Genomic DNA, 26387 nt, shown 5'->3' with positions numbered 1-26387 from the left:
CAGAAAACACACACACACACACACACATTAACACATAGCCTCAGCTAATTAACAGATTAAAAATCAAATCAGTGTTTTCTTGGAAGGTAAATACAGATGTTCACCCAAACCTTTTTTAGGTGTCTTTTTTTCCTCTCCTCCCCATCCCCGTTTCCTTCCCCAGAGAAGGCCAGAGACCACCTCAATTTGGTAGATGCAAGAGACCACAAATGCCAACGCTGCCATCATGTGCCCGATTTTAGCACCACAGCTGTTTTGGAAACTAAAATTCACCCTCTCAAGGTAGCCGTCAGTAGGGTTTATTTGGTTGTTCTACATCCTAAATTAACTACTATCTGTGATTATTCCTTTCATTAAGAGTGATGCCAATTAAAAGGCAGTGAAATGTCAGTAGTCGCCTAAGCATTATGAACTTTTAATTTATCAGTGTGATAAAGCTGTAATACCAAATGTTTTCATCGTGTATTAATTTAAAACAAACAAACAAACAAACAAATCCACCCTGAGACATTTTCTTTTTTCTTTTTTTCTTTGTTTTTTTTTTTTTTTTTTAAGGACACAGTACATCAGAATTAAGCTCATAAAGGTTGTTCAAATCTACATTATTAAAACATATACAAACAAATCAAACAGACCAGAAAATTCTGTGCACCTTACTAGTTCTGCTTTAGTTTAGGAAATTAAACCATCTGATTATTCAATGCGAAAAAACACACACACACACACACACAAACCTAAAATGTTTCTGAGGTGCTTGAGAAGCAGTACTCCACATACACAGTGCTCACAGATAAAGGAAGGGGCACATGGTTTTGAGATGCAGCAGAGATCTGCCTGTGTTGCAGCTCTGAGCAGCCTCCTTGCATGGGGTAAAACCCTGCTGTGAGAGGCAGAGCTTCCGAGCTCCTGCTCATTTTGCTCCTGCTAAGATTTTGTTTTCCTCAGCTACCCTCAAAAAGCTCTGAGAAGAACTCAGGGTGTTGCAGACCAACAAGTACCTGATGCCCAACAGGAAACAAAATTCTGCTTCTCAGTTCCATCCTGTCCTATTCTGCAATTTGTTGGTAACTTATGTTATTCTGGATAACAAAGAGGAAGTTTGTGTTTCACTTCATGGCTGAGTTTATTGTCTGGAAAGACTCTTATACAGAACCTATACAAGTTCTGTACTGTAGACAATATAAAATCACAGGACTGCCATTATGTATGCTGCCTAATTATTATTATTATTATTATTTTTAAATTTGAAGTCTTTTGCCACTAAGCAGGCCCTGTGAATAAAAAATAGCAATAAAAAGAATGAGAAGGAACCAGAATAAATTATCAGTGTATTTTAGGAAATCAATTTCCCTCCCAAGGGCTCTTTATCCCTTTCAGAAAGCAAGCCTGTTCCCAGTGTAGACTGGTAGTCTGTTCTGACACTAACTCTGCAGAAATTAGATCAGCTCCCCCTGAAATGCTCTAGGAAATAATGTGAAAAGAACCTAAATCTCAAGGGTGAACAGAAGAGTGGGGCACCTTGAATAAGGAAGTCCTTCCATGTAGTGCCTAATCCTCAAACTCAATCAGAGTTGTTACCACTTACTTTCTTACTGAAAAATACATCAGAATTTAGCAAAGAGAATGTAACATGTACTGCCAAATTAGACAAACAGTGAATGTTTCTGGTGATACATATGGTGTGTTCACAAGAAGCAAGTCCAGCCTTCAAAGAAAAAAACCTAGATTCCTAGATCTGGTTTTGGCTCATACACTTCTCAGGTACTTCTTTCTCTTACCTTAGACGACGACATGATGTTTTTGACCTCTTCATCAGCAGCTGTCTGTGTAACCGTGATGTCAGGATTGCTGCAGCTTATCACTCGGCTCTGCAGGAGTTTACTCCCGACAGACACTGCAGAAGTGCGCCCAAATGTGTAATAACGAGACTCTGTCAGAGCAGCACTGCCCCCTGCACCTGCCCATGGGGAGATGTTTGAATTTAGACTGAAGGACATAGTAACATGACACAAACATGACATTTGAGCCAGCTCTGCTCAGTGCTGCACAGCACCAGTAGTAGGAAAAGCACAGCGCTTACAAAAATCACCAACTGCTCTGTTAAATTATATAGGCACTGAATAACAAGGTTCAGGCGTTTTGGGATTCTACAGCACACAAGCTGACAATGCATACAGTAGTGAAAGTCTGAGGGCTTTCTGAGCAGTAGTACTGTTGCAGTAGCTCTTTCTTCCCTCTATCAACTCTCCTCAATCTGCTATTGATTAAGACAAGATTCATGAGCCAAAGCAGTGCTATGTTTGAAAGTTATGCAGTCTGGGTACAAGAAGTTCTGATTTGCTGTTTTGAAGGCCACTTGTCTGTGTCTCAAAAGCCCGACAATGAGTAGTGTGTATCAAGAGAAAGGAATTTTTTTGCAATTTCTGCACTGGTATTACCTAGTTTTGGCACTTCTTTTTGAGGGTCTGGCAGGCGAAATACATAGTAGACATATGATGCCAGGAGGCAGTTCCTCCCATGCTGATCTTTGCTCAGGTTTTTGCTGTTGTGGAGACTGTTCACTATTGCAACCACAGATTCAAAAGCAAACTGTGAGAAGTTGGCTGTGAAACAAAAGGCAAAAATTAGTCTCAGCCCTGAAGGAAATAACATAATTATATCATGGCATCCCTTATAATAATATCTAATTTGTAAGCTCTTTAAATCACTCCTTAACAGATTAACAGCTACTGACAGCAACAGCTATGGTGGGCCAGCTACAAAGTCTACCTAAACCAATAACTTATCATCAGCAGGCTCACTTTCAACCCAGTCACTACTACTTCACCACATGGTGCTATGTAAAAGCAGACCCCAACTGTTCATGACAATTTCTAGTAGTCTTCTGGTACTTCCTTAAAAATATCTGCTTGAAAGGCAATAGTATTGATTCTTCTCCAGCTGACAGAAATATACAAGCTATCAGTCTCTTGTTCTAATATTTTAGTGGATGACAAATACTGGCTACCAAAATTAATTAGGAAATCAGCTGCACCACTGTCTTCAAGAATGCCGTTCTTCCACATTTAACATAGGTAACGGGCAGCTGGCAGCTTCAGTAACAGAAAAGCATCGCTGTGCATGACTACATCCTGTTTTTGTGTCCACCCAATTCTGGCTAAAGATATTTGGGAGGATGTAGTACAATCATCAATATCAGCCGTTGAACAGTTGCTTAGCTGCTGATTTCCCCACAGAGCAGTTAAACCACCATCCTGCTTATGACTAGTATCTCCAGATAAGTAACTATTAACATTTAAAGTACTTCCAAAAGGGACTCTCAGAGTTTATTTGTGCAGGGAAGAGGACGACAAACAATTTCATCAGATCTGATTGAATTATGCAGTGAAACTGTGTCCAGAGAAGCCCAACTACTTCTGGACTACCCAAAGAGTAAATGTGACCCTGGACATTTGGCTAACTTCTCTACATCTCTAGTTTGCTTGCGGTACCAAGGAAAATAAGTAAAGGACCATTAAATACCTGTCTGGCCAGCTATGACCATAGGTTGTACGGCCAGTTGGAAAAGTTTATCTAGTACCAGATGTAAAAATAAAACAAGAGGTTCAAGTCGTGAAGAATTCAAACAGATAATGCTGAGTTTCAGTTCATGTTCCAGTGTAGCCTCAGTGATCTTCTGGTCCATTAGTCGGATGGGGAAGGTCACTTGACTTTCCAGAGAATGGCACAGAGTGAAGAACTTCTCCAAGTGATTGTCCTGCAAACACGGTGAGCTCACAGTTAACAAAGCTGATACAATTCAGACTGCTACTTGATAAGCAAAGCTTGATTCCCATCTGATGGGGAGAGAAAATACTTATATGCTCTTCGCTTACAGAGGCAGATAGCTCTGAAGACCAATTTCTAAGTCAGTTACCGTAATGTTTTGTTTGCTCCTTTTCAGCTGGCTCAGATTCAGACTGTGGTTAAATCAGATTAAAAGCAGAAAAGCTAAAGTCTGCAGTAAATTATACTGCTTATTCTTTCTGATAGAACTCTGAGGTCTAGACCTCACATCAGAGGTCTACAGTAAGGTCTTTTCCAACCTGAGGAATTCTATGATTTTATAGTCACTCTGCCACCTGCATCTAAGAGTCTCACTTCAAGCTACATACAAGTTATGTGCCTTACAAATATGTCCTACTTGCATGAAAAAAATATTCTGTGAAGGGATGGTCTTGCTTCAGTCACAGGATTTCCATGTAGCTATCAGAATTAACCAGAACAAGATGATGAAAGAGACATTATGAAACACCAGGAACAAAATAAAGCTGTTGTGCTTCAGACCCCAATAAAAATGGGAAGCCTTCAATTTTCTACCACATTTGAGTTATCAGAATCTTAGATCCCAAAGTTCTCTTTCAGCATTAAGTTAGCATACCTACATCATTTGGCATGGATGGCTGGGCTGCCATCTGTGTGGAGTATTTTGGCAGCCAAGCCAGACCTCGAGGGAGGGGAGATGCAGTTCTTTCCTTCAGCTGTTACACACTTGTTTGAAAACTAGCTGCTTAGAGTGTTTATTCGTGTACTCATATCAGTGGATTTCATTCACTGAAAATAATCAGGTTCTTTCCACAGCTGTAAGACAGTAGGAACTTTTCATTTGTTTTCAAACTTGTGAGGGCTTAAACATCTCCAGTTCATAAACCTCCTCAGTCAGAATGGGCATATGTGTGAAATGAAACTACAGCTGTGTGTGGCTTTGATGCATTACCTGGGTGTGAACAGATGAAACAGCCTGCACTTCAATATTGAAAACACCTTTGTGTCCTTCAACCCATTTGATAGGTGGTGACTGTGCCGGAACTTTCTGTGATAAAAAAGAATTACAGGAATCACTGCCTTTTAATGATCCAACAGAAAGCCTGTTTAATTGGGCCTCTAAGATCATAATGCTATTCACTTTACTTTAGGTTATCTAACTAAGTGCAGCACAAAGGACCATCATCACCAGGTGTCAAAATTTTTATTCTCATAGGCCAGATGAAGAGAATTTCATTCCTTAAAGAGGGAAATTTGGAGCACTTCAGCTGGATGCCGAGAATAGACAGTGTGAATTTGCATCTTCTATGGTCAGAAGTTCACAGCTAATGCATGCCAAAGGCACTCCTTAGTGACATGGTACAGTTTAAAGACAGAGGCAGTTTTCTGCTCGCCATATTAGCTCAGAGGGCAGGTTCCTGCTCTAGTAGCAGTGCCTGAATCCATGTAGCCTCCCTTCCCACACTGCCACAAAAAATGAGCAAGTCATCTTGTGAAAGAAAGCAAATTATGAATCTGACAATTTCTAAACAAATGTATCATTGGTTAGACAATTTACAAGGATTACGGAATTAATAACTTTGAAAAACACAATTTAACAATACATAATAACACCAGTGAAAGAAACAGTGACACTTTTCTCTAGAGTTGGACAGTTTCTCTAAACGGGAAACTGTCCAAAAACAGACAACTATGTTGGATTGTAAAATACTCATGATGTTTTACATTGCAAAAACATTGTCTTTTCATAATTTTCTTTGTTACCTCCGGAGAGTGAATTGAATAGTGGAATGGCAGCTTATCCAATGCAACAGGAAGACAATAATGTCCTGTTTGAAGACGATCATTTAACAGAATTGGCAGCCACTGAAACAGATGAAGAGAAAATGCAGCAATATTCATGACTATATATGATTAGAGCTATTTATCTGATCTGTTATGTATAGCCAACAGAACAAGAAATGAGATATTGACCTGAGTTTCTCTGCTCCAATCCATTAAACAGTAATTTCTTTGCATTTTAAATTCACTGATAGCTACTGTAGAAAAATGTACAAGACTGCTTTACAAACAAACCCTTTTGAAAACAGAGAGCTTTTCATGTGTGACATATGTTTTTCTAATAAATCCTACCAGAAGGATTTAATAGATTCCATGCTTTTATTTGAAAAATAACTAATCCTGAATAGATTGATCTTTTTTTTTATCTCACCCCTGGAGGTGTTCAAGGCCAGGCTGGATGGGGCCCTGAGAAGCCTGATCTCGGGCTGGCAACTTGGCCCACAGCAGGAGGCTGGAACTGGGTGATCTTTAAGATCCCTTCCAACCCAAGTGATTCTATAGTTTTGAGAATTAAATCAACAGCGTTCAAGTTTTGCTATGGACAAACTGAACATTTTGGTCACTGCTACCCTGAGGATTAAGGCCATGACCCACCAGAACTCTGTAATGACATCTGGACACACTTTTTGCTCCTGTTTAAATCTGAAAGTGGCTGTGGAGTAGCACAGGGCAGAAACATATCATGTTTAAGAGAGTAAGCATTTGTGGCATCTATCCATAAAAGAATGCCTGCTTGAGAGGATAAATGGTACTGGAATCAAAAGCATACAAACTTCACAGCAGGAACAGATGGATAGTATTTGTATGGCTCCATGGTTCAACAGCACTAGAACTTTTTCACTTCTGAAGTACCATTATCACCTACGCTTTCTTCTTATTCTAAAAATCTCTCCAGTTCAAAATACATAAAGAAAAATGACACTATGCTACAGTATGTGTTTCTCAAGCTAAAATGAACTGGTTTCAACATGAAGGTAAGTGAATTTAAGATAACTGAATTCTAGTATCTTGATATTTTTGTGGCTTTTGATTTTAACAAGGGTAAAGGACAGTTTTTATGTAAACAATGTGCCATATAAAACTTAATTCGAAATATTATATTAGATGTTACCTCATGTGTGAACATGTTAGATAACAGTAAATAACAGTTAATTGCGTTTTTTCTTTTTCAGCAAATAGAATTTAACAATTAAGAGCTCTACAATAAAGCATTGCTGTTGCAAGCGTGTAGGTGTATACTTAATTTCTGTGCTTTGGGTGAATTTACCAACTTCAAATATGCTTACCAATGTAAAGTTATAAAAGTAGGACATAACAGCACAAACTGCATATGAATTTATTATGCCTGTACATTTAACGGATGCATGAGCATGCCCTGCAGTATCTGTGAATTGATATTATGGCCTTCTACTTGTTATGATGTATTACCATAACCAGAAAGGGAATGTGTGGCAAAATCCTTGATAAGCAGAGTCTGTTTGCATGGGATACACACCCAGACATCTAGCCTCTCTTTTCCCCTCCTTGCCCCATACATACACATATTTATATCACTTACTGAATACCCAACGACAGTTTCCACAGATGCTCCTTGCTTTGGCTGGCAGCTGATATGATAGAAAGTGAACAATAGATGGTGTTTCTCTGTGAGTTTTGCTGGCAGTTTAATTTTCACTTCTTCATAAAAGTCAGGAGACCTGTTTAAAAAAATGCCATGCATATTTCAGAGCAGAAGGCATATTTGTCAGCAGGCTCCCAGATGCTAAAAACAGCATAAAGATAAATTGTGCAACTGAAGTATGTACCTCTGTGGACACTTATAATCCACCTACAGTTCTGAATCAGGAAAAGTTTGGTGCAAAGTGTATAAGCCAGAATACTTCAGTATCATCTACCTCCTCAATTTTAAAACCATTCAATTTTAATTTGTGATTTCAGCATAGTTACTGTATAAAACCTAAATCTTGAGTTCGCATTCATAGGAGAGAGCCCCTTCAGTTCTTTTCGATCCGGGAATAAGTCAAGGTGAATGCTTTTACAAAGCTGCTGCTTCCTGCTCCTGTTCCTTCATCTTCAGGCAGGAAATACTCTTGACAAGTCTTTAAAGAAAAGCATTTTCTTATGCAAATGCATGTAGTAATCCAAATTAGGTACTGACAAATACTCATAAAATGTAGAAGTTTAAAATAGCTTATTACCATCATTCTTTGAGTAACTAATATTGGCTGAGAATTACGTAACGAGGTCATGCGTAATACATCTCAAGTTATAAGAATAACAACAATGCTTACTTGTTATGATATGTGACAGCTGTATATATCTCTTGCACAAACTCTGGACCTGAAGATTTTCCAAAAATTACCTGCATTAAAAAATGAAAGTGAATACAGTCAGATATAAAACATTTAACTGTTTTCACTCTGTGTCAGTTTTAAGACAGCATTATAAAGGTGGATAATGATCCTTCAATTTGATGTTAGCATGTTGACACAGAAATGTTATTAGCTCGCACCTTCCTCACACAACATGCAACACAAAACACCACAAAGATGGATCAGAGGCATCTTACTTTACATTCACCAGTAACTCAAAAGTTAGAAAATACAGGAATGCAGTTGCAACAAGCGTCCTGTGGATTATCATATTGCTTTTCATTACATGTTAAATGATTTTTTTTTTTTTTTTTTTTTTTTTTGAGAAGTTTATTTTTCACTTCTATCCTGTTTGCGTAGGGTGAGACTCACCCTACCTCACCTTAGAGATCCATAGCTCCTTTACATTCAGCGGTATTTGAGTCACTTTAGCCTCCATGAAAAGGTGCTGGAATGCTGTAACTTTAAAGGGTCTCAGATTGATGAACTGAGACAAGGGAACCTGGACAGCAGAAGCCCGTATGTACTGAGGTGAAACTCACACAGTGCACAGTGATGCCAGATAAACTGACCTTACCCCAAGCATTCATCAAAACCTAACAGTGATATGAGCACAATTAAAAACAAACAAACAAACAAAAGAACAGTAAAAACAACAAAAAAACAGCCAGGTAGCTTTACATAAAACTTAAGTGTTATATTCACATGGCACAGTGTCAGCAATGAAAGAAAATAAGGCTTAGGAAAAGACTGTGCTGATGCTCTGATTTCAGTTCCAGAGTGCATCTGGAGTAAGGAACATGCCATTGTGCAGCATCAGCACACTCAAAAAGGTTGACCAGGCACCAGTCCTCGAGACAACAAATTCTTGGGGTAAAGTTCTTCAAAGTAGTATTTCAACTCATTATTATTTTTAACACAACTAAAATCACAAAAGGTGCTGTCTTAATCTCATTCTCAAAAATCCAGTGACATACTCTGAAAATTTCCCCCAAAACACAAGCTGAAGTCAATGCCTACAGGGCTAGAGCTATGGGGCTGATGTCTCCAGGCTTTCACATGTCAGCTCTCTTAAGGTCCCACTAGAAACTGTGGCAGTGTGGAGTAAATAGTAAGTTGTCTCTTCAAGAGGTTCCTCAGGACTGCACCTGAGTAACAGCTTCCTACATATGCTCAGTGTTTATTACCGGCATTGCACAGGATGGGTCTTCACCACACATAAACTGGATCTTGATGGTAATGTTTCTTGCAGAAGCTGGTCGATTAGCAAAATTCAGCCTTTGGGGGTAAACAAAGAGGAGATTTCTGGAAGAAAGAGAAATAGGAAAAAGCAGCTAAGTAGTAAGCCTTTCAAAATGAAGTGCACAAATTAGCATTTTGCTGATTTCTGTACCTGTTCTTCAGTATCATCCAGATAGTTAAAGCTTCAGAAAAACTCTTTTACCCAAGTCCTCAAGGAAAATGTAAGTTCTTGTTGTGACATAAAACATCCTGCGTTGAGGGTTTCTCATATGGTAAATGCATTTGAGAAGGCTGTCTTCCTAGCTCCCACTTTTTCAGACATATGTAAAATGAAATAATATCTTTGCTTGGTGTAATGAAAAGCAGAAGCCTCTCAAGAAGGCAGCTCCTTTCTCAGCTATGAAGAATCAGGTTTTGAAAGTAGAGGTGACAAAAACAAGGAAACCAGAAATGAACCCACCAACACACAGTCCTAGGTTGTAGCTTGCCTTTCTAGATTATGTAAATTGAAAAGCAGTGTTGATGATTAAGTGGAAACAAGAAATTTTAACCCGTAACTCTAGAAGCTAACTAAAAATGAGTCTCTGAACTAATTTTTTAGTAATTCTTTAAAATACATCACACTTTGCCATTTACTAGCTATTTAGTAGCTTCTATACATGGGTGAACAACTACACTGAAAAATAACCCTTAATTTTTGTGGGGCACAAATGGTCTTCTGATTTCAAGACTCATTTTGACAGAACAATGCAAATGAAAATACAAAGCTTTTTATAAGCTGAAAACTGTGGTAGGTTTGAGATTTCAGCCTGTGCACCTTCTGGAATCATGATTAAATTTGTTTAAGTGACTATTGTTAACCTGGGTCAATATAAGACTCTCATTCTTTGTCTCCATAGCGTAAGAATTCTTAAGATGAATGCTGGTGGAAGCATGTTGATTTCCAATGAGAAACAGTAACACCTTTGCTTTTTGTCTGACAGTCAGAAACTACGCACAAAATTAGCCTGTCCTTACCACCGTACATCATCAGCACCATCAGGGAGCAATTTTGGAGAACGCTGTCATTAAATCTAGTCTGTCTGCCTTTTGTTGCATTCTGAGACACAGAAAACTGGTTGGTACTCTTTATTGCTGTGTGTCAAAAAGTGACAGTGCTCTTCAGTTACACTGTACAAGACACTCTAACAAACAACACACGCTATGTGAGGCACAGCATGTCTCAGCGAACGGATCAGTATGTAACTTGCCTTTCCTTTTGTTCTACGCAGTACTCTCACCTGCCACACTAATGTACTTTCTTTCCTAACCTTCTTGAATGCACTTGCAGCTCTATCAAGTTATCTCCAAGAAAATATTAAGAAAATCTAAGTGAAGGTGAGAAATATATTGGTAACCTCCACTGAATTATGTTAGGGGGGGATGACATATTAAATGAAGGATATTATCAATATTACATCTGTCAGAGATGAAGAAATACATATAGGGGACGCTGCATAATCCAGCCATTGTTTCATTAATCTGCAGCCCAGCAAAAGACGTCACAAATCCCCATAATGTCCCTGAGCACCGATTTTTACACTTACATGTGACTTGAGATGAAAAATATGCAAAAATCACAGAGAGCTCCTTGCTGACTACACAACCAAAGAAGCATTATTCTAGTGAGCACCGTACAGAAGAGGCAAAGCTTGTGCCATTTATACTCAAGCAGTTTTAGGGACCTTGCTTACATGCGCATTAAACCCATCAGTGCTGAGGAAGAACAGAAGTAAACCCTCACTCTGAGTATCAGGCAGCGATGAAAGTGATGAACAACTCTAAAAGCAGGAAGCTGGGGAGATGATCAAAAGAGGTTTCTTCACGCTGCAGTAGGGACAGGCATACACAGCAGATCTTTTGGTGACTAGTATGCTTCTTCCTGCCATCACCAGTTCCCTTCTACAGCCTGAACACTTCCATACAGCAGTCAGCATGGCCCTCAGGATGTGGTGAGCCCCAGGAGGCCACATGTTCCCCTTAAGGCTCAGTGCTGAGTGGAAGTCTACAAACAACATGCCACAGCAGCTGCTGTCTGTGATTAATGCTGGTGTGATTGAATTCCTCCTCTTATTCCCTCTACAGAAAGTTCCTCCAGATGCAGGGAGATGTGTTCACAAGAAGCAAAAGAGCCATTCAGGAATCAATATGGATCTACAAAAGCCACGACAGAACATCCAACACCAATCCAGCATAAGAGTCCCACACAGTAACAGGGTTCTGGGGGGAAGCACAAATTCAGTCTGCTTCTCTGGATCTGAGGTAAAAGGCTATTTCAAGCACAGGAGCACCAAGGCTCCACACAGGACGTCATGAAACAACTCTTATTTTAATTTGCTGACTTTTCTGCTCTTTAATAGAGACATAGCAGCAACAATTTGATCACTTCCCATGGCCAAAGCAGTGCAGACCAATATTCTGCCAAAATAAAATACATGCACAGCCTACAGGACTGTGATCTTTCTAACTGGACATTTCTGTCTATAATTATTGTCTGTATAATATGTGCACAATGTAATGAAATCCTTCTCCTTGCTAAGTTACGCAATATACAAAGTTACACAAGTGCATCTCAAATTTCTAATCACAGATGTGTTCATTGACAACTATGATAAGAGAACCATGAACAACAAAAGCCAAAATAGAAGCAATTAGTCGTTACTGATAAAAACTGCAATTTCTTTATGAGCATACATACAATACTCATGATACACCTATTATTCATAATATTCAATCTCTGATGATTCCTCTGTTTCTACTCTCCTGAGAGGGGGATCTTCAGAAAAACGGTAAATCACAAACACTTTATCACTCAAGTTGCTGACTTTACCAGGCACTGACTAGAACAAATGGCATAATGAGAGAATTTCAATGTCACGTTCAAAAGGATGCGCATGTATCTCATATTCTAAAACTTAGTACAATTTCCTTCTAGTTTGGATAACATGATTTTTATCATGTTGCTAAAATTAAACGTTAAACAGAGAGTGTCCAGACTACATTAAATTTTAGGTTAGAGTGATTGTTTAATTTGTCAATTATCATTGACATGAAAAAACAAAAATTCTACCAAATTTGTAGTCAGAGCATTTTTACAGGTAAACTGAGTGGTAGGTCAGCTCATAAAATCAGATTCTTGCTCAAATCACATCAAAGTACTACAGAAAATTAGTTCTTTCTAAATTTAAATGTTATAAAGAGCTTAGAGTCAATTCAGACTAAAATCTTAACAGCATACTCTCTAGAACTGATGTTCAGTCTATGTACAAATTGAAAAGCCTCATCGTTACTTCATACATCAAATGTTACAAGAAAGTAGTCAACCACATAATGTATTTGAAAACCAAAACCACAGACAAATAACCGAGATGTTACGAATCATAAAAAGAACCCACAAAATAATCTATTTCCCATCATAATAATTTTCTGCTGTATAAATGTAGGAAACCTTTTGACCCACAACTGCCTACTGCACATTATCTTTTTCAGAAGTTAAAACCTAAAAACTTCTCCAGTATTAAATTCAAGAGGACTAGACCCCCTTCTGATGACTTCTGCAGCCTCTTGCCATATCTAAACCCACTGTGAGGCAATACCCGTACTTCCTTAATTGGTCCTAGTATTAATAAATCCTGAGTTGAAATATTGTTAAGGGACATAAATGAGTGCATATTCATCAGATATTGACTACTGCAATATTAAGCATAAAAGAGAAAGAAGGAAACAAAGAAAGAAGAAAAGTAAACGAGGTTTTCGCATCTCTTTTAAACATCCAGGCAAGAAACTGAAAGTAGATGTTTCATTAGTATTTGTCTGGACATGTGCAGAGCTACTATTATGCCAACAAGGTCTTACCAGACTTTTAAAAGTTTTCAGTGGTCAGTTATTCAAATACATTTACATATATAAATCTCACCTACGCTCAAAGTAACATTTTAATAACTAACTAGATAAATAAATAAATAAATATTTACTAATTTTGGATTCTTTTAGTATGTAAATCCATAGCACTGGTAAACAGAACTGGTTTGTAGACTTACAGTCAAAAATTAGGAAACATTAAACCAACAGCAGCACATCGGCATGCCATTACAGCTGACTGAAAGTTAGCACATAGCTTTATGGAAACAGTGTAGTTATATATCTCAGGTTAGACAAAGGGAATAAGTTTATATCTGGCTGTGTTCAAGCTGAGAATTGTTTTGCAGAGGGGAGCTTCTTCTCAGGCTTACAGCAGTATTCATCATGGAGAGAGCTAAGCAAAGATGACTCCCCTTTCTGGCTCCAAATATAGCTGTAGTAACAAAGCTGTCAAAACAAAATCTAGCACTTCCACATTTGTTCATCATTTCCCCAATGTATCTAAAAAGCTGTCTTCAGTGCTGAATGGGGTATTGTCTAAAAGACTTTATACTTTACAACACAATTCTTTTTTTGTCATGTCAGCTGTGTTATCATCATTGATTCACTGATTAAGGTGAAGATTAAGGTAAACATACTATATTGATCTTCTCTTCATTATTACTACCTAAACAGGACAGTTTCTGTTTTGTTCCCACAGTCTTTACTTAGAGTGAAAGTCAAAACAGAGCCCAAAAGCTTTGAAGAGGCTGAGCATGTTGGGTGTGAACTCTTGGAAAAAGAGTGTAGCTGTTGAGCTACAGCAAGCATTTCTTCTAATGTGGGCGTATTTATTCAACACAGACACCCCGCAACTGGAGGACAGTGCAGAGACACCTTCACTTGCTCCAGGCAATGCAATGATTAAACATGGCAGCTTTGTAATTAAGGGTGTCTAACTGTAGGACTTGACTCTTGTCACAATTAAAGAGACTAAAATGCCTTTCTAGATCAGCAACTCAAAGTGGTTGATAATGCTTTTTGTTTTCAAAAGCAAATCTTCATATGCTACCAGGCTGCACACTGGAATTGACAAGTTCTACGCCTTACTGAGGCCTAATAATGGAAAGGGAAGTTAAAAAGTTAAAATCTGGCCATGTTTTTTTCCATTAAAGAAAAAAAGAAATGTTATTTGAATTCATTTACATTTGTACTTTCAATTGTATAAAAGCTACTACTGTTTTTCTTTCATGCTTTCACTAAGGAAATGGGCACAGTATCCACAACACTGCAATCCATCCCTTTGGAATTATTGCTCCTTACCTATTTCCACTATCACTACTTATGAGCACTAAGATCTTGTACAAATGTGCTGAAGCACATTCTTTTGATATTCATTGCTTCATGGAGATTCAGATATATCAGACCACTCAGAATTGCTACTGAGCATTTTGGTCTCCCTGAAATAGATTTAAGCAGATTTAAGAAAATAAATGACAGAGCCTCAAGTCCTGCTCTTCCTGAAGAAGTACACAGAGCAGTGCATCACTTCCCTAGATGACCAGATGACTCAAATTAATGGCAGAAATTATGCAGCACAAATATGTACCAAAACCATGAATGTTAAAAAATAATGGTAAAATCTACTGGAAAAACACAAAGATTTTATATAATTATGTCAAGTAAATAAGAGCTGCTAGGTTTAAAAAAATATTTTGTGTGGAACAGGTTAACTACATAATTAAATAGAGCACCCCGTGGGTATCTTACCTTCTAACAGCTAACAAGATTAAATCAGTCTAACTCATAGTCTTTAGCAATTGTTCTCAGTTTTTATTTTTGAAGGAAAAAAAAAAAAAAAGTAAAATCACAACCATCTTTGAAAATGGTTGTTAAGAATTAATACGAATAATAATAACCTTACCTATAAATAGTATGGGGAACATACACTTCTTTAATTGGGAATTCCAAAATCTCTTTGTGAGGACGACTACGATTTTCTGGGAAGGGCTTCACTGGTAGTAATTCTGGTGTCAGACAGTAACCAAGGTTTTCTGGAGCTGGAGAGATCTCCAGTTTAAGTGTTCCTTTAAAAAACAACACAAAACATCGTTAAAGAATATAGAAATAACAAACGTATGATAAATCAAAACCGAAAATGATATGTGAGGTTACACAGTAACAATGCAGAAGAAAGAAATGCATCTCTGTTTTGAAGGCTGCACGAGAATAAAAACATGAATGTAGAAGGATACAAAACAAGTTTATCTGGCAGCTGAATGAAAGAGAAAAGGATGGTGCATAGCAGAGTTCTCTCTCCATCTTCATTCAGATTCTGCTCTATTAATCTATGACAAAGTAGATGCCATCCAACGGTAAATCCAGCCCAGCTGTGGACAGCAGTTATAGAGTTAATACTGATAACGCTGCCAAAAGTATAATCATGGTTTCAATTCTAAGTTTTGGAAAGCAAAAACTATTTTGGGAACCTATTTTTGTAATTTCTGGCAATTATCTACAAAGGCAAAAGAAGCTTTGCACTGAGTTTGTGTTTTTTTGGGGTTCCCCTACAATCCAGAAGAACTCAAGATGTAATTTATCTGAAAAAGTAAAAAGCAGCTTGTCAAGTGTTTGAATGTAGCCAAATACTATCTCTGCTTCTCTGCTTTCTTAGCTAACACTGATCCAAATGCAAGGTGAAATATGACTCATTGGAAAGCCTTGCAGGAAAAACCTCTGTCTTCAATCAGCTTGAATAATCATGAAATGCACCCAGCAGATACACCATAAATTAGGAAAGAAAGGGAAATCACTGCAGAATATCAAGCGCAGTACAAATCTCCATACTTAACCGGGGACACTGGGAACCCAGAAAGTTCCACAGTAGTTTAAAAAACAATTTTATTCTATTTTAGAGTTTAAACTTACAAAACAATTTAAAGTAGAGAAGCACATGCATACTATTCCATCCAAAATGAATTGTGTACCTGGTAAAGTCTTAATTCTTCTCTGCAAGGAAGATGATCTTTTGAAATCAGCTAAAAATTTGAACAGATCTTCATCACTAAGCCTGTCTCCTTCCTACCAGGAGAAAGACAAAAATCATTATCTTTATAACAATATTACATAACAAAGCAAAGGTTGTCTGAGGTTGTGGTTCCATCCCTGGAGGCATTCAAGGCCAGGCTGGATGTGGTTCTGGGCAGCCTTGTCTGGTGGTTGGCGACCCCAGCAGGGGGAATGAAATGAGATGATCTTTGTGGTCATTTTCAACCCAGGCCATTCTATGATTCTATGATTACCTTGAGACATGTGAACAAGGCAAGTTACTGCCAACTCAACAGCAATTGTCTTCCGAACCCCCACTAACATCACTGGATAATATTTCCCAACACAATTCACACAACACATTAAAAATGTCTTAGGTAATCAGAAACAAAAAGCATCCTATACCTGTTTAAAGAAGGTGTTGTGGGTCAGGGAGACGGTTTTGAAATTCGATACTGGATAGCTGTCCTCAGTGCTGAGACTTCTCTCAGAGAGTCTTCTTGCTTGCAATAGTGTTGCCCTCTTCTCACTAGCAGACCCTTTCCCTTCAAAGAGAAATTAAATAAAATACCAACTTGTTTTGTGCTACTTCAGTGCCAAGGCTACAAGGATATGCTAGAAATCCACAAGTTCCCAGTTACATCAGAGGTCAGAGACCAGAACCTACAACATCAAGCTTTTATCTGTATTTATCACTAACTGTATTTCAGACTATGTGAAATAACGGAATGCTAGGATGCACCAAGTGGGAGTGACATTGTTTCTGCTGCAGAACACAAGCTTATTCACATTTTTAATTAACGGATTACAAAGCACATTGATCAACATTGGATGCAGCTTGAAAACATCTTCTGCACACTCCAGAAACTGATAAATATTTTGATTCCCCTCTATTGCAAAGGGATCCCAGATAGTAAAGACCAATTCAACTAAAACTGAGCCTACAACAACAAAGAATATTTAGAATACATAGAAATACATATGCAGAGGTGGAATAGTGAGAATATTAACTTTTGTTTGTAGGACTAAAAAGGAAAGCTGAGAAGACAGGAAATGTGGATCAGTCATTTGTTCTTGAGGACAAAATGAATGACGTTGCTTCCTAAGCACAGAACCACCAAAGCGTTGCTTTCTCATAGTCAGAAAACTTAGACAAGTACCGTTCAAACCTTCGGCCTCAGATACTTCTCGTTCAAGTGTGGAAACATTGAAGAAATTAGCTAGACTTATGGGAATCCAGGCGAATGGCATTCTGTATTTCCCTAGTCGTTGACAAAAGCATTCAGCTTGGGCTTTCAGTTTTTCAATCTTTTCTTTTGTCTAAGACAACAAAAATAAGGAATGTTTTAAAAGCCATCAGTTATTCTAACTTCATTATAAAGAAAAAAGGGAAAATATTTATTTATTTACAGTTTAGTAAATAATTTGTATTCTTATCTCTCATATCTTCCTGTTACAGCACTGTCAGCACCATAGCTGCTTTGATTTGTAAATTCACTTCCCATTTCTTTTCAACTAGTTCATTCTTGTTACTGAAAAGGAGAATGCAGGTGTTTTTTTGCAGTGACCCTTGTGCCCAGCATGAGTGATCATCATTAAATGAGATCAGATATCAAAATAATATTCTGATGAAAGTGAGAGGCATGGGATTTGAGGTAACATCTTCAGTCCACTTGAGGGAAACTAAATGACAATTAATTCCCCAAAAAAGATCATGTTATTTACAGGTTTCTGCATTGAAGTTGACATACAGACACCACAACAGGTTGCCTAATCAAATTAGCAGGAGGTTTCTAAGGTACAAATATCTGTGTTAACTCCATGCTGCACTGTCATCTCCTTTAATTACCTGTAGAAACTTCATAGCTCAAGACTTCAGAATCGGTAATAATTTCCAGAGTGACTAGGAACAAAAGTACACCTAGTCTTCTTCTGAATTCTCCATGTCAAATTGCATGCTCATGACATCAGATTGCTTGCTCTACGGATTGAACAACTGACTTCTTTGGGTTCTGCCCCATTCCAAAAGATTTGCTCTTTTCCTGTTTCCCTTTGCATGCATGTTTTGATCCAAACACTTTTCATGGTTGTTTACTTACCTTGCCAGCTTCATTTTCTTTAAGAACCATGTAGGGTTCTGCACAATCTCCAATTTCTCCTTGCTGAAGCACTTTTTCTATCTACAAAAAGCAGTAAAATAAGATGCTCATAAACAAAAAATGTCACTCCAAACTGAACACATTACCTCTCTAGCGATATGGAAAAATCTACTCAAATCTACAAAAAATAATGCTTAAAACAGTCTTCACAGAGCAATGTACAATAAACGTTTCCCAGTTTCCCCTGTCAATTATGAAGCAGAAAATATGTATATAACAATACTGTCTATCAGGTACTGCTGCATTTTCACCGCAAGCAGGAAAATTAACACATTCGAAATGAAATGGTTCAGGCAAAGTCAGTTTCAGAATTAAACAAACAGAACAATGCAAAGTACATGCAAAATATACTAACCCAAAGTAAAAAAAAAACTCCACTAAAACACTTTTCAAAAATTTTAAAGCTGTTTATTTCTCTTAATTTTTTTCTTATGAGAGATAGGAAAACCTGTCAGCTGAGTGTTTATTCAGCTGAACCAGAGCACAAGATAATTGATAAAACTGCTTAGCTTGGGAACAAGATATACCAGTGGATACTAGTCCATAGACGACACAGATAATAAAAAACTATCAGAATACTTGTAAGATATGGGAAAATCACATTTCTAATCTCCACATACTCATACAATTGGCACAGCTGGGAACAGGAAGAACGGTGTTGAAAGTACCACTGTAACATAACATACCTTTATTACTAGGTATATATCCGAAGAGGGATAAGTGACAGAAAATACTGCTGATCTTGCCTGAGTAGACAAGTCAGTGGAGGGTGTATGAGAGCGCAAGAATCCTCTTAATGAATCAGGGTTCAGGTCACAATGGAAATTTTCAGAGATCTTGAAAAGAAAAAGAATTTAAAATGTAGTGCAATGCAAAAATGAATGTTATTTTAAAATAAGTCAAAAGAAATAAATGGAAATATAAAATAAACAACTGCAAACGTGATAGCATGACTGAAGCAACCTGGATCAAGATGCACATATGCAAAAGTTATTTTTTGTGAGCGATTCCAATAATTAAATTTTAAAGTTAGAAGTTTTATACAAGAGATAATAAGTCAATTGAACAAAAGAAAGAAAAGCTAAACATCCTAGAATTTTCACACTATAACGAAATTCAGCTGAAAACATGAATGAATGAACAAGTATTATTCCATTCCTTATTTATGCTGTAGTGCACACTTGCCTTTTTTCTTTCTTTTATATCATAGAGAGCTATGCATGCAAACAAAGGCTCAATCTCTATATCAAACCTGTTAAGGAAAGACACACTCATTAATATTTTACTTTCAAGACCCCATAAAACAAAAAACAAAAGGGTTTTTAGGCTGGCATTTCCTTAGAAAATGAGGAGAAATACTTTATTCCAGACCTTGGCTCTCTTAAAGTTTGGAGTATTTGTCCTTTTTTTAGTGAGCTCATTTTATTAACTGACTTCAAGAGGAAAAAAGAGAAGGTAAACTGCCAGCAATGTATTTTCTGAGCTTGTCAGAAAGCTGGTCTTAGATATCAGTTAAAAACAATTATACCATTCTTGATGTTTTTTCTATTTATCACTGTTACGAAGGGAGACCAATCTAGTTTGTTTATAACAAATAATTTGGTCTCATCCCCAACTCATTTCATTCTGACAAGATAAAAACTCTCACAACTATTGATTTAAATGGTTTTCTGCCAAAATTACAATAAAGCAAGAACAAGCAAGCATGTAAACTCTTGTTGAACAAGAAACATGCAATGTGTGTCTTGGCAAGATGCTCACATAAATTGAGACACTGTAATTGAAAAGTGTCGCCAAGGCCTGCCAGACCTTGAGGATGTAAGGATACTTACTTCAGAGTCTGCAGCTTTACCAGAATCCTGTTGCCCAGGTGTTCCTTTGGGCGATCTGGCACTGGTCGTATTTCCACTGCATCTTCCTATCATTAAACAGTTCAAATGCAATTAAAATAATTGTAAATGTACACGCTTACATAACAGATTCAAGTGATGTAACTGAGTCACTGCTACAAAACAACACGCTCCCTGACACAGCAGCCACCTCACCTCTTCAGTTAGAAAGAAAATTGATATAAGTTTACAAATACCTACTCACCTCACCTCCATCTGGTGTGTTTTCCAAGCAAATGTGGCTTGTTTTGACACAAAAATTTTACCAGAAGGTGGCCTGACTTACATCGAAAGAAGGCAGAAAGGCCTCAGGCAACACCATGAGTCTGGAGACAACTGCTTGAGTGCACATTCAAGATGGCTGGCAGGCATGTGAAGCCCACACCTTCACTGTGTTATTAAAGGTAGATACACAAAAGCAAAAGAAGCTGGCATACAGGCCAGGAGTCACATTTCTGAGCGTGGTGTGGACCGTCTCCATCCCAGTGAAGCATGGCTCGAGTGCCAGAAGCCCTTCAGGCTCACCTCATCCACAGATGGGTAGAGAGCAAGGAGCTCAGCGTGCCTGTTGGTTCGTCGGGCTTCTTCATTCTGCCTCTCAAACTCCTCTGCACTGACATGCCGCAGCAGGTTTTCCAGGCGGGGATCCGGCTGCAGGCTGCGCAGGTCGAAGTCAGAGGAGGCCGGGGCAGTCCTGGAGGTGTCCTCAGGGAGCATGTGCACAGGCCTGGGCCCTGCCTGTCAGAAAATGAAGGAACAGCAAAACTCCTCACTGCCTGCTGGAGCTCGGGCATCATGAGGCTTCTCTTGCCTATCTTTTAGAGGCTGCCTTAATTTCATTCCTGTCAGGAGGCTCACCAAGTGGGAGATGATGGCAAGCACCATCCTCCAGTTTGTGTCTCTATGCATCCATGGGGAACAAAGGAAAGGGCAGTTTACCTCCAACTTTCAAAGTGGACATGGCAGAAGCAAGCTGTTGCCAGGGTGACACTGTAATTCTTCAGATCTCTGAGCCTGACTCCACACTGAGGAACAGGAGGCAGACGGTGGACCTCCATCTGCATATGGCCTACTCTGTTGCTCATGCTTCCCTGAACAGGAGGTGTCAGGGGCATTACACAGCCACACCAGCCCTTGTACCCGCATCCCCACACTCTACAAACAACAGTGACAGAAACTCCCCATAAGGACGGGCTACCTGCTGCAGAGATCTCTGTATGCAGGACTTTTGCTTCCCTTGAGGGAAGCTACTATATTTAATAACTTTTACCAAAGATAATAAAAGATACCTGAAAGCTTGCATCACTAGAATCTGAAGTTTCTGATTCAAATGTTTGTTTCTGAAGATGCTTGTGAAAGTCTTTTCGGGATCCCTTATTTTTCAAACTGCAAATATCTGAGTTCCCCTGGTTCCTTTCGGAGAGAAAACCAAGCACATCAGGATGGAACAAAAAGGAATTAGGGGAAAATAAAACAGAAGAAAAACTAAAAATCAAGCAATTAGAAACATAATTGCGAAGAAGGACAGCACACCATAACATCCATACAAAATGTGACATTTTGCAATGTTCATATTTTTTATCTGACCATTGTAGTTTTACAATGGATATGAAGGATTGCTTGAAAATGAAGAAAATTCACTCACGTTGTTTTTGTATATACTTTCACCCTGAGACAGCAGAAAATCCTGACCTAGGAATAAATTCAGCCCTGAGCTACTCATCAGACATAGTGATTATTTCCATCACCTCAGGAATATTGGCCAGAAACATCTGCCTTTTAGCTGGCTCTGTGCTTGTGTATCATGGAGCTTGCTGCTTGTCTGAGATGTTATTTGGTTTCTAGCATGCCTGGATCTAGCTGCTATGCTTGAGTCAAGCATTTAGACTATTCTTTCTATATCCTTTCAAAAAATTGCTAAATTCTGTGGTAGGATTTAAATAGTCAGTCCCTTAGTTACAGTACCCAGCTTCATTTATTTTCCTTCCTATAGCACTTAAAAGCAACATCTAAACATCTAACATCATTTTTGTTGTGATGTCATTTGTCACATTAAATCATTATTGCTCAGGGAGACACCTTTTAACTACATTTTGGGAGTTACTGAATTGTGTGATGTACTTTAATATTAATTATTTGAATTTGAATCATTTACCAGTTCACTGCAAATGAAAACTGAAGGCATTAAAGATACAACACTGACTCTCTTGCTTTGGAACTGCATTTACCACCCAGAATGGGAGACAGAAATTATACACAACCTTCTTTGAGACACCTTAGCATTTACAAGAGGCTTTGTTGATTTTATTTTTCCCCCCACTACCTCCAGTGACAAATCCACGATGACTGCAAAGATTTGCCAGCCTGAGGCAAAGGATACACTTTAAAGTATTCCTGGAAAATTAATTATTTGTTTTTAAAGAGCAGTAGCAATTGAAGCACACCAAGATGCAAACCCATTTTCCAGCAGGCATGCCAAATTAATGGTCACACTGAAATTGGTAAATGGATAAAGGAAAGAAATGAAAGATGACTGAAAGGAGAAACTGACAGACAGAGTAACTTGCTTCCCCATGACCAGCAGCAGAACTATTGGGGTGGATTTACACTGATGACCAGATAAACTCCACCATACCACTTTCTCTCTCTTCCTCCTCAAATGAAGGAGCAGGGAAGAAAATATGATAAGACAAAAAAGGTTCATGCATTGAGATAAGGATAATTTAACTAAAGGAAAAGGAAATTAAAAACAAGCAAAGGCCATGCAGAAGCAAAGAAGGAGAAAACAATTATTCTCCATTTTCCATTAGCAAGTGATGTTCGGTCATATCTTGGGAAGCAGGGCCTTGATACACATAGAAGTTGGTTGGGAGGACAGACACTTTAATAACAAGAGCTCCTTTTTCGTTCCCATTTCCCGGGGGTTTACGTGGCACTGCAGCATCTTTCATGCTTTCTTTCTCTTTGTAATTTTTAGTAACTTGCTTGCACTGTTAGCCGTGAAAGATCAGCTTTCTGGGCAGCCTCAGACTCAATAAAGTATCTGCAAATTTGCCTCATCTGAATCAGCGAGACAGTAAAACACCCCAAAAGCCTTTTGAAGCATGTGTATTTCTCTGGCTCAATTCTGGCTCAATTCACATTTATACACGCATACATAAAAGCAAACACAGCCATACGATACTGTCGGTTGCTCAGTCCCTATCTGTGTGCACATACAAGGCTGCCTCTTTACAGAGCACTCAGAGCAGAGCTGTGAGATGGAGCGAGCACCGTGCTCTGTGTGGTGTAGGTGGAGAGCCTGCAAAAACCCACCAGCTTCTTCCTGGTGACTCACCACGTGCACTTCTGAGAACTGAACTAATTTCAGAAGCCCCTGGAGGAAGTCTCCTTGCAGCCTTCAGCACAGTGCAGAACTAACAACACAACTCCTTCACAGCCTGCAGGAGACAACCCCTCACAGACAGAAAATAGTTTTTTGGATGTTAAGCTAATAATACAGTGATACTACCAATCACTGCTAAGAGCATCTATGATCTTATTTATTTATTTATTTATTTATTTATTTTTTCTTCAAGCATCAGATAAAAGGATAATAAGAAGGAAGGGATAAGAGGTCAAGACAAAGGACCACTGCTACAAACTGTGGATCTGAATTACTTCCTGATTAATTCCTGGGGAACCTGAATAATTAAGAAGCAGATACAAAAATATTTAGCAATAGCCCACCATCTTCTAACAAAACAGTAGAGTGAAACTACTGAGAAGTCCGCTTTTATATTCGGGTACTGTTATTTTTTTCAGATAAATTATAACAATGCATCTTCTCCACGTAAAATAGTATACAAGGTAGTTTGTATTTCATCTACTTGTGGGTAGCTTACTTTCTATTCACAATCAGCCAGTCCCGGATGTAGGTTTGAACACAGTCTCTCACATGCGAATCCAGCTCAACCCTGGGGAAAAAGCAACATATGGTAAATATTTTAATACCTGGGTCATGCCTTAAGGAAAAAGAAATTTAACTAAACATGCTGTACAGAGAAAGGGCTCTATAGTAGTCCACTCCTATATGTTTATTGTATTACTAAGCTGTGTTTCAGTTTTAAACAATGGGTGTACTACAGGTGCGGATTTGGGTTGTTGTGTTTCTAAATTAACAAACATGCATTTAACAGAGATAACCATTTGCCACGCCATGCACTTTGTGACAGATGCTGCCATCTATATCTATAAAACAAAAGAAAGAACACCAGGTATCTATCTTCCGTGTTTTTCCAAAACTTACAAACAAGTCTCAACAAATAGAGATATTTTTCTAGAGGCATCAGCTCACGTATTCTTGAAAATACAGCTACTTAGTAAGACTGTAGTGTCATTTTGTTTTATACTGAAGTGGAGAAAATTCCAAGAGCTCGAGAAAGCGTTGAGATCTGAAAATATGCTGTAAATTTATGATTTTCCATTAAGCCTCAGCTAATGTAGGGAGTTGGCAGTACTGCTTCAGAGAATGGACACTGATTGGCACTGAAATGTAATAAATTAAGGTAATTTTCCACAAATGTTCTGTCATTATGTTGTAGCACAATTTCCTTACTCCTGCTCTGAATTATATTAGTGACCTGTGCCAAAATTGCTTGTTACATCCTTCAACTAAAGTGAGGACACATGTGATGCAGGAATGGAAGAAAGGTGTAACGCTTCTTAGCACTTTCCACCAAGAGCTCTTAACAGATCTGCAGCCCAGGCTGTCTAACAGCCCTTGAGGTTCAGACCAGCAGAGACCTCTGTGTGCCAGGGTGGGCTAAGGCAGCACGTGATGACTTCCAGCTTCAGATGGGACACACTTTTGTCAGCAGCCCACACATTAACCCTGTCTGGTCAGTGGCATCTGCTTCCCGCTTTTGGAAGATACCACAGGCTGCACTGCCTGCATGAAAATCTCTGAAGCACGACCTTCCCAAATGCTCTCCTCCCTAACATACTACATGCATCCTTTACCAGGATTTTCTGTGTAACATCAATTTCCATATGAGCGGTTTGAACACTTAAATAGGGATTTTCTGTATAAAAAATGTCTGTTGAATGCATATTTGTTGTTACTGACTACTCTCCTTTTTTCACAGATTCCTTAAAGCATCTTTTAATACCACTGTGGTAGACACTGAAAATTACTATTTTAAATGACAGGTGTACTACAAAATGATCCTGGAAATCTGTGTGCATAGGGGAGAAATGGGCTCAGATAGTCAACAGGAATGAAAATAGTCCGTGATGAAAACTGTCTGAACTGTCATTCCATCTTAGCCTCCGTCTCTTTTGGCATGCTGGGAAAACAACACTGAAGACAAACGGAAGGAGCCAGGCCCCACCCCAAACACACGTGCATCATTAGTTGACTTTGCACACAAAGCAGTTTGGGGTTAATCTATGCTGACTTCAAGTTAATCTGCTTGTTAATGTTTGCAAACTTTGCAATGCTTTTGTGGTTCTACTTGAGGGTACCATTTCTAGCCAAACAATCCCTGGAGAGTATTTTGTATACAGTGCATAGAACTCTTCTAAACCACAATAGCAGAATTTCCAAGTCATTCTAAAAAATTCTGCTGCCTGTATTTTTCCTGTTTATCAAACTACCTTAAATATTGGATGGCCGGGTACCAGTATGAAGCACAGAAACTATTTTAATCTAAAAGCTGTTGAAAACAGTGGAAATCTTCCTAATTATTTCACTAATATCTACCTATAGCTACCTGGACGCAGAAATGACTTCTACACTAGAAATCAACAGATGCTCCTTCCTCAAAACCTTGTGATTATTAAGAAAGAAAGATACTGAATAAGATACAAAGAGTCATCCAATCAATGACATGTAATAAACAGCCAGGAGAGAATTTAAAAGGAAAAAAGAAAAAAAGAAGAAGAAACTTTGGTCTTACAAGAGAGATGATATGAATCAACTTCCACCCTCAAGAGTCACAGCTATAAAATTACTTTTTATACTACTTTCCTGTCCTTCTCCCCTGATCTTCCTGGTCTAATACCACCTCATACCTTCTGCTAACAGCTAGGTCATTAAGTCCTTGCAAGGCTTTAACTGTCCTAAAGGGACTAACAGAATCAATGGCAAAGTACAGATGTTTAAAGTAACC

General features: G+C 38.4%; 1 protein-coding gene across 2 annotated transcripts in view; it reads right to left on the bottom strand.

The window, feature by feature from the left end:
- DOCK8 (dedicator of cytokinesis 8) overlaps positions 1–26387 on the bottom strand; it is a 78658-nt gene that overhangs the window by 34495 nt on the left and 17776 nt on the right. For both annotated transcript variants that reach the window (XM_072358998.1, XM_072358999.1), the window contains 19 exons: positions 24120–24191; positions 21525–21648; positions 20761–20973; positions 20179–20264; positions 19532–19598; positions 19033–19182; positions 18287–18367; positions 17348–17507; positions 16593–16732; positions 16127–16220; positions 15064–15226; positions 9206–9323; positions 7938–8008; positions 7205–7343; positions 5569–5670; positions 4757–4852; positions 3523–3757; positions 2439–2603; positions 1779–1957 (listed from right to left, as the gene is read on the bottom strand). In XM_072358998.1, coding sequence (XP_072215099.1) covers positions 1779–1957; positions 2439–2603; positions 3523–3757; positions 4757–4852; positions 5569–5670; positions 7205–7343; positions 7938–8008; positions 9206–9323; positions 15064–15226; positions 16127–16220; positions 16593–16732; positions 17348–17507; positions 18287–18367; positions 19033–19182; positions 19532–19598; positions 20179–20264; positions 20761–20973; positions 21525–21648; positions 24120–24191 — 2455 coding nt within the window. The remainder of the gene's footprint in view (positions 1–1778; positions 1958–2438; positions 2604–3522; positions 3758–4756; positions 4853–5568; positions 5671–7204; positions 7344–7937; positions 8009–9205; positions 9324–15063; positions 15227–16126; positions 16221–16592; positions 16733–17347; positions 17508–18286; positions 18368–19032; positions 19183–19531; positions 19599–20178; positions 20265–20760; positions 20974–21524; positions 21649–24119; positions 24192–26387) is intronic.

This window comes from Excalfactoria chinensis, chromosome Z, assembly GCF_039878825.1.
Source record: "Excalfactoria chinensis isolate bCotChi1 chromosome Z, bCotChi1.hap2, whole genome shotgun sequence".
Classification (NCBI taxonomy): Eukaryota; Metazoa; Chordata; class Aves; order Galliformes; family Phasianidae; genus Excalfactoria; species Excalfactoria chinensis.
This window is presented reverse-complemented; position numbering and strand designations above follow the sequence as displayed.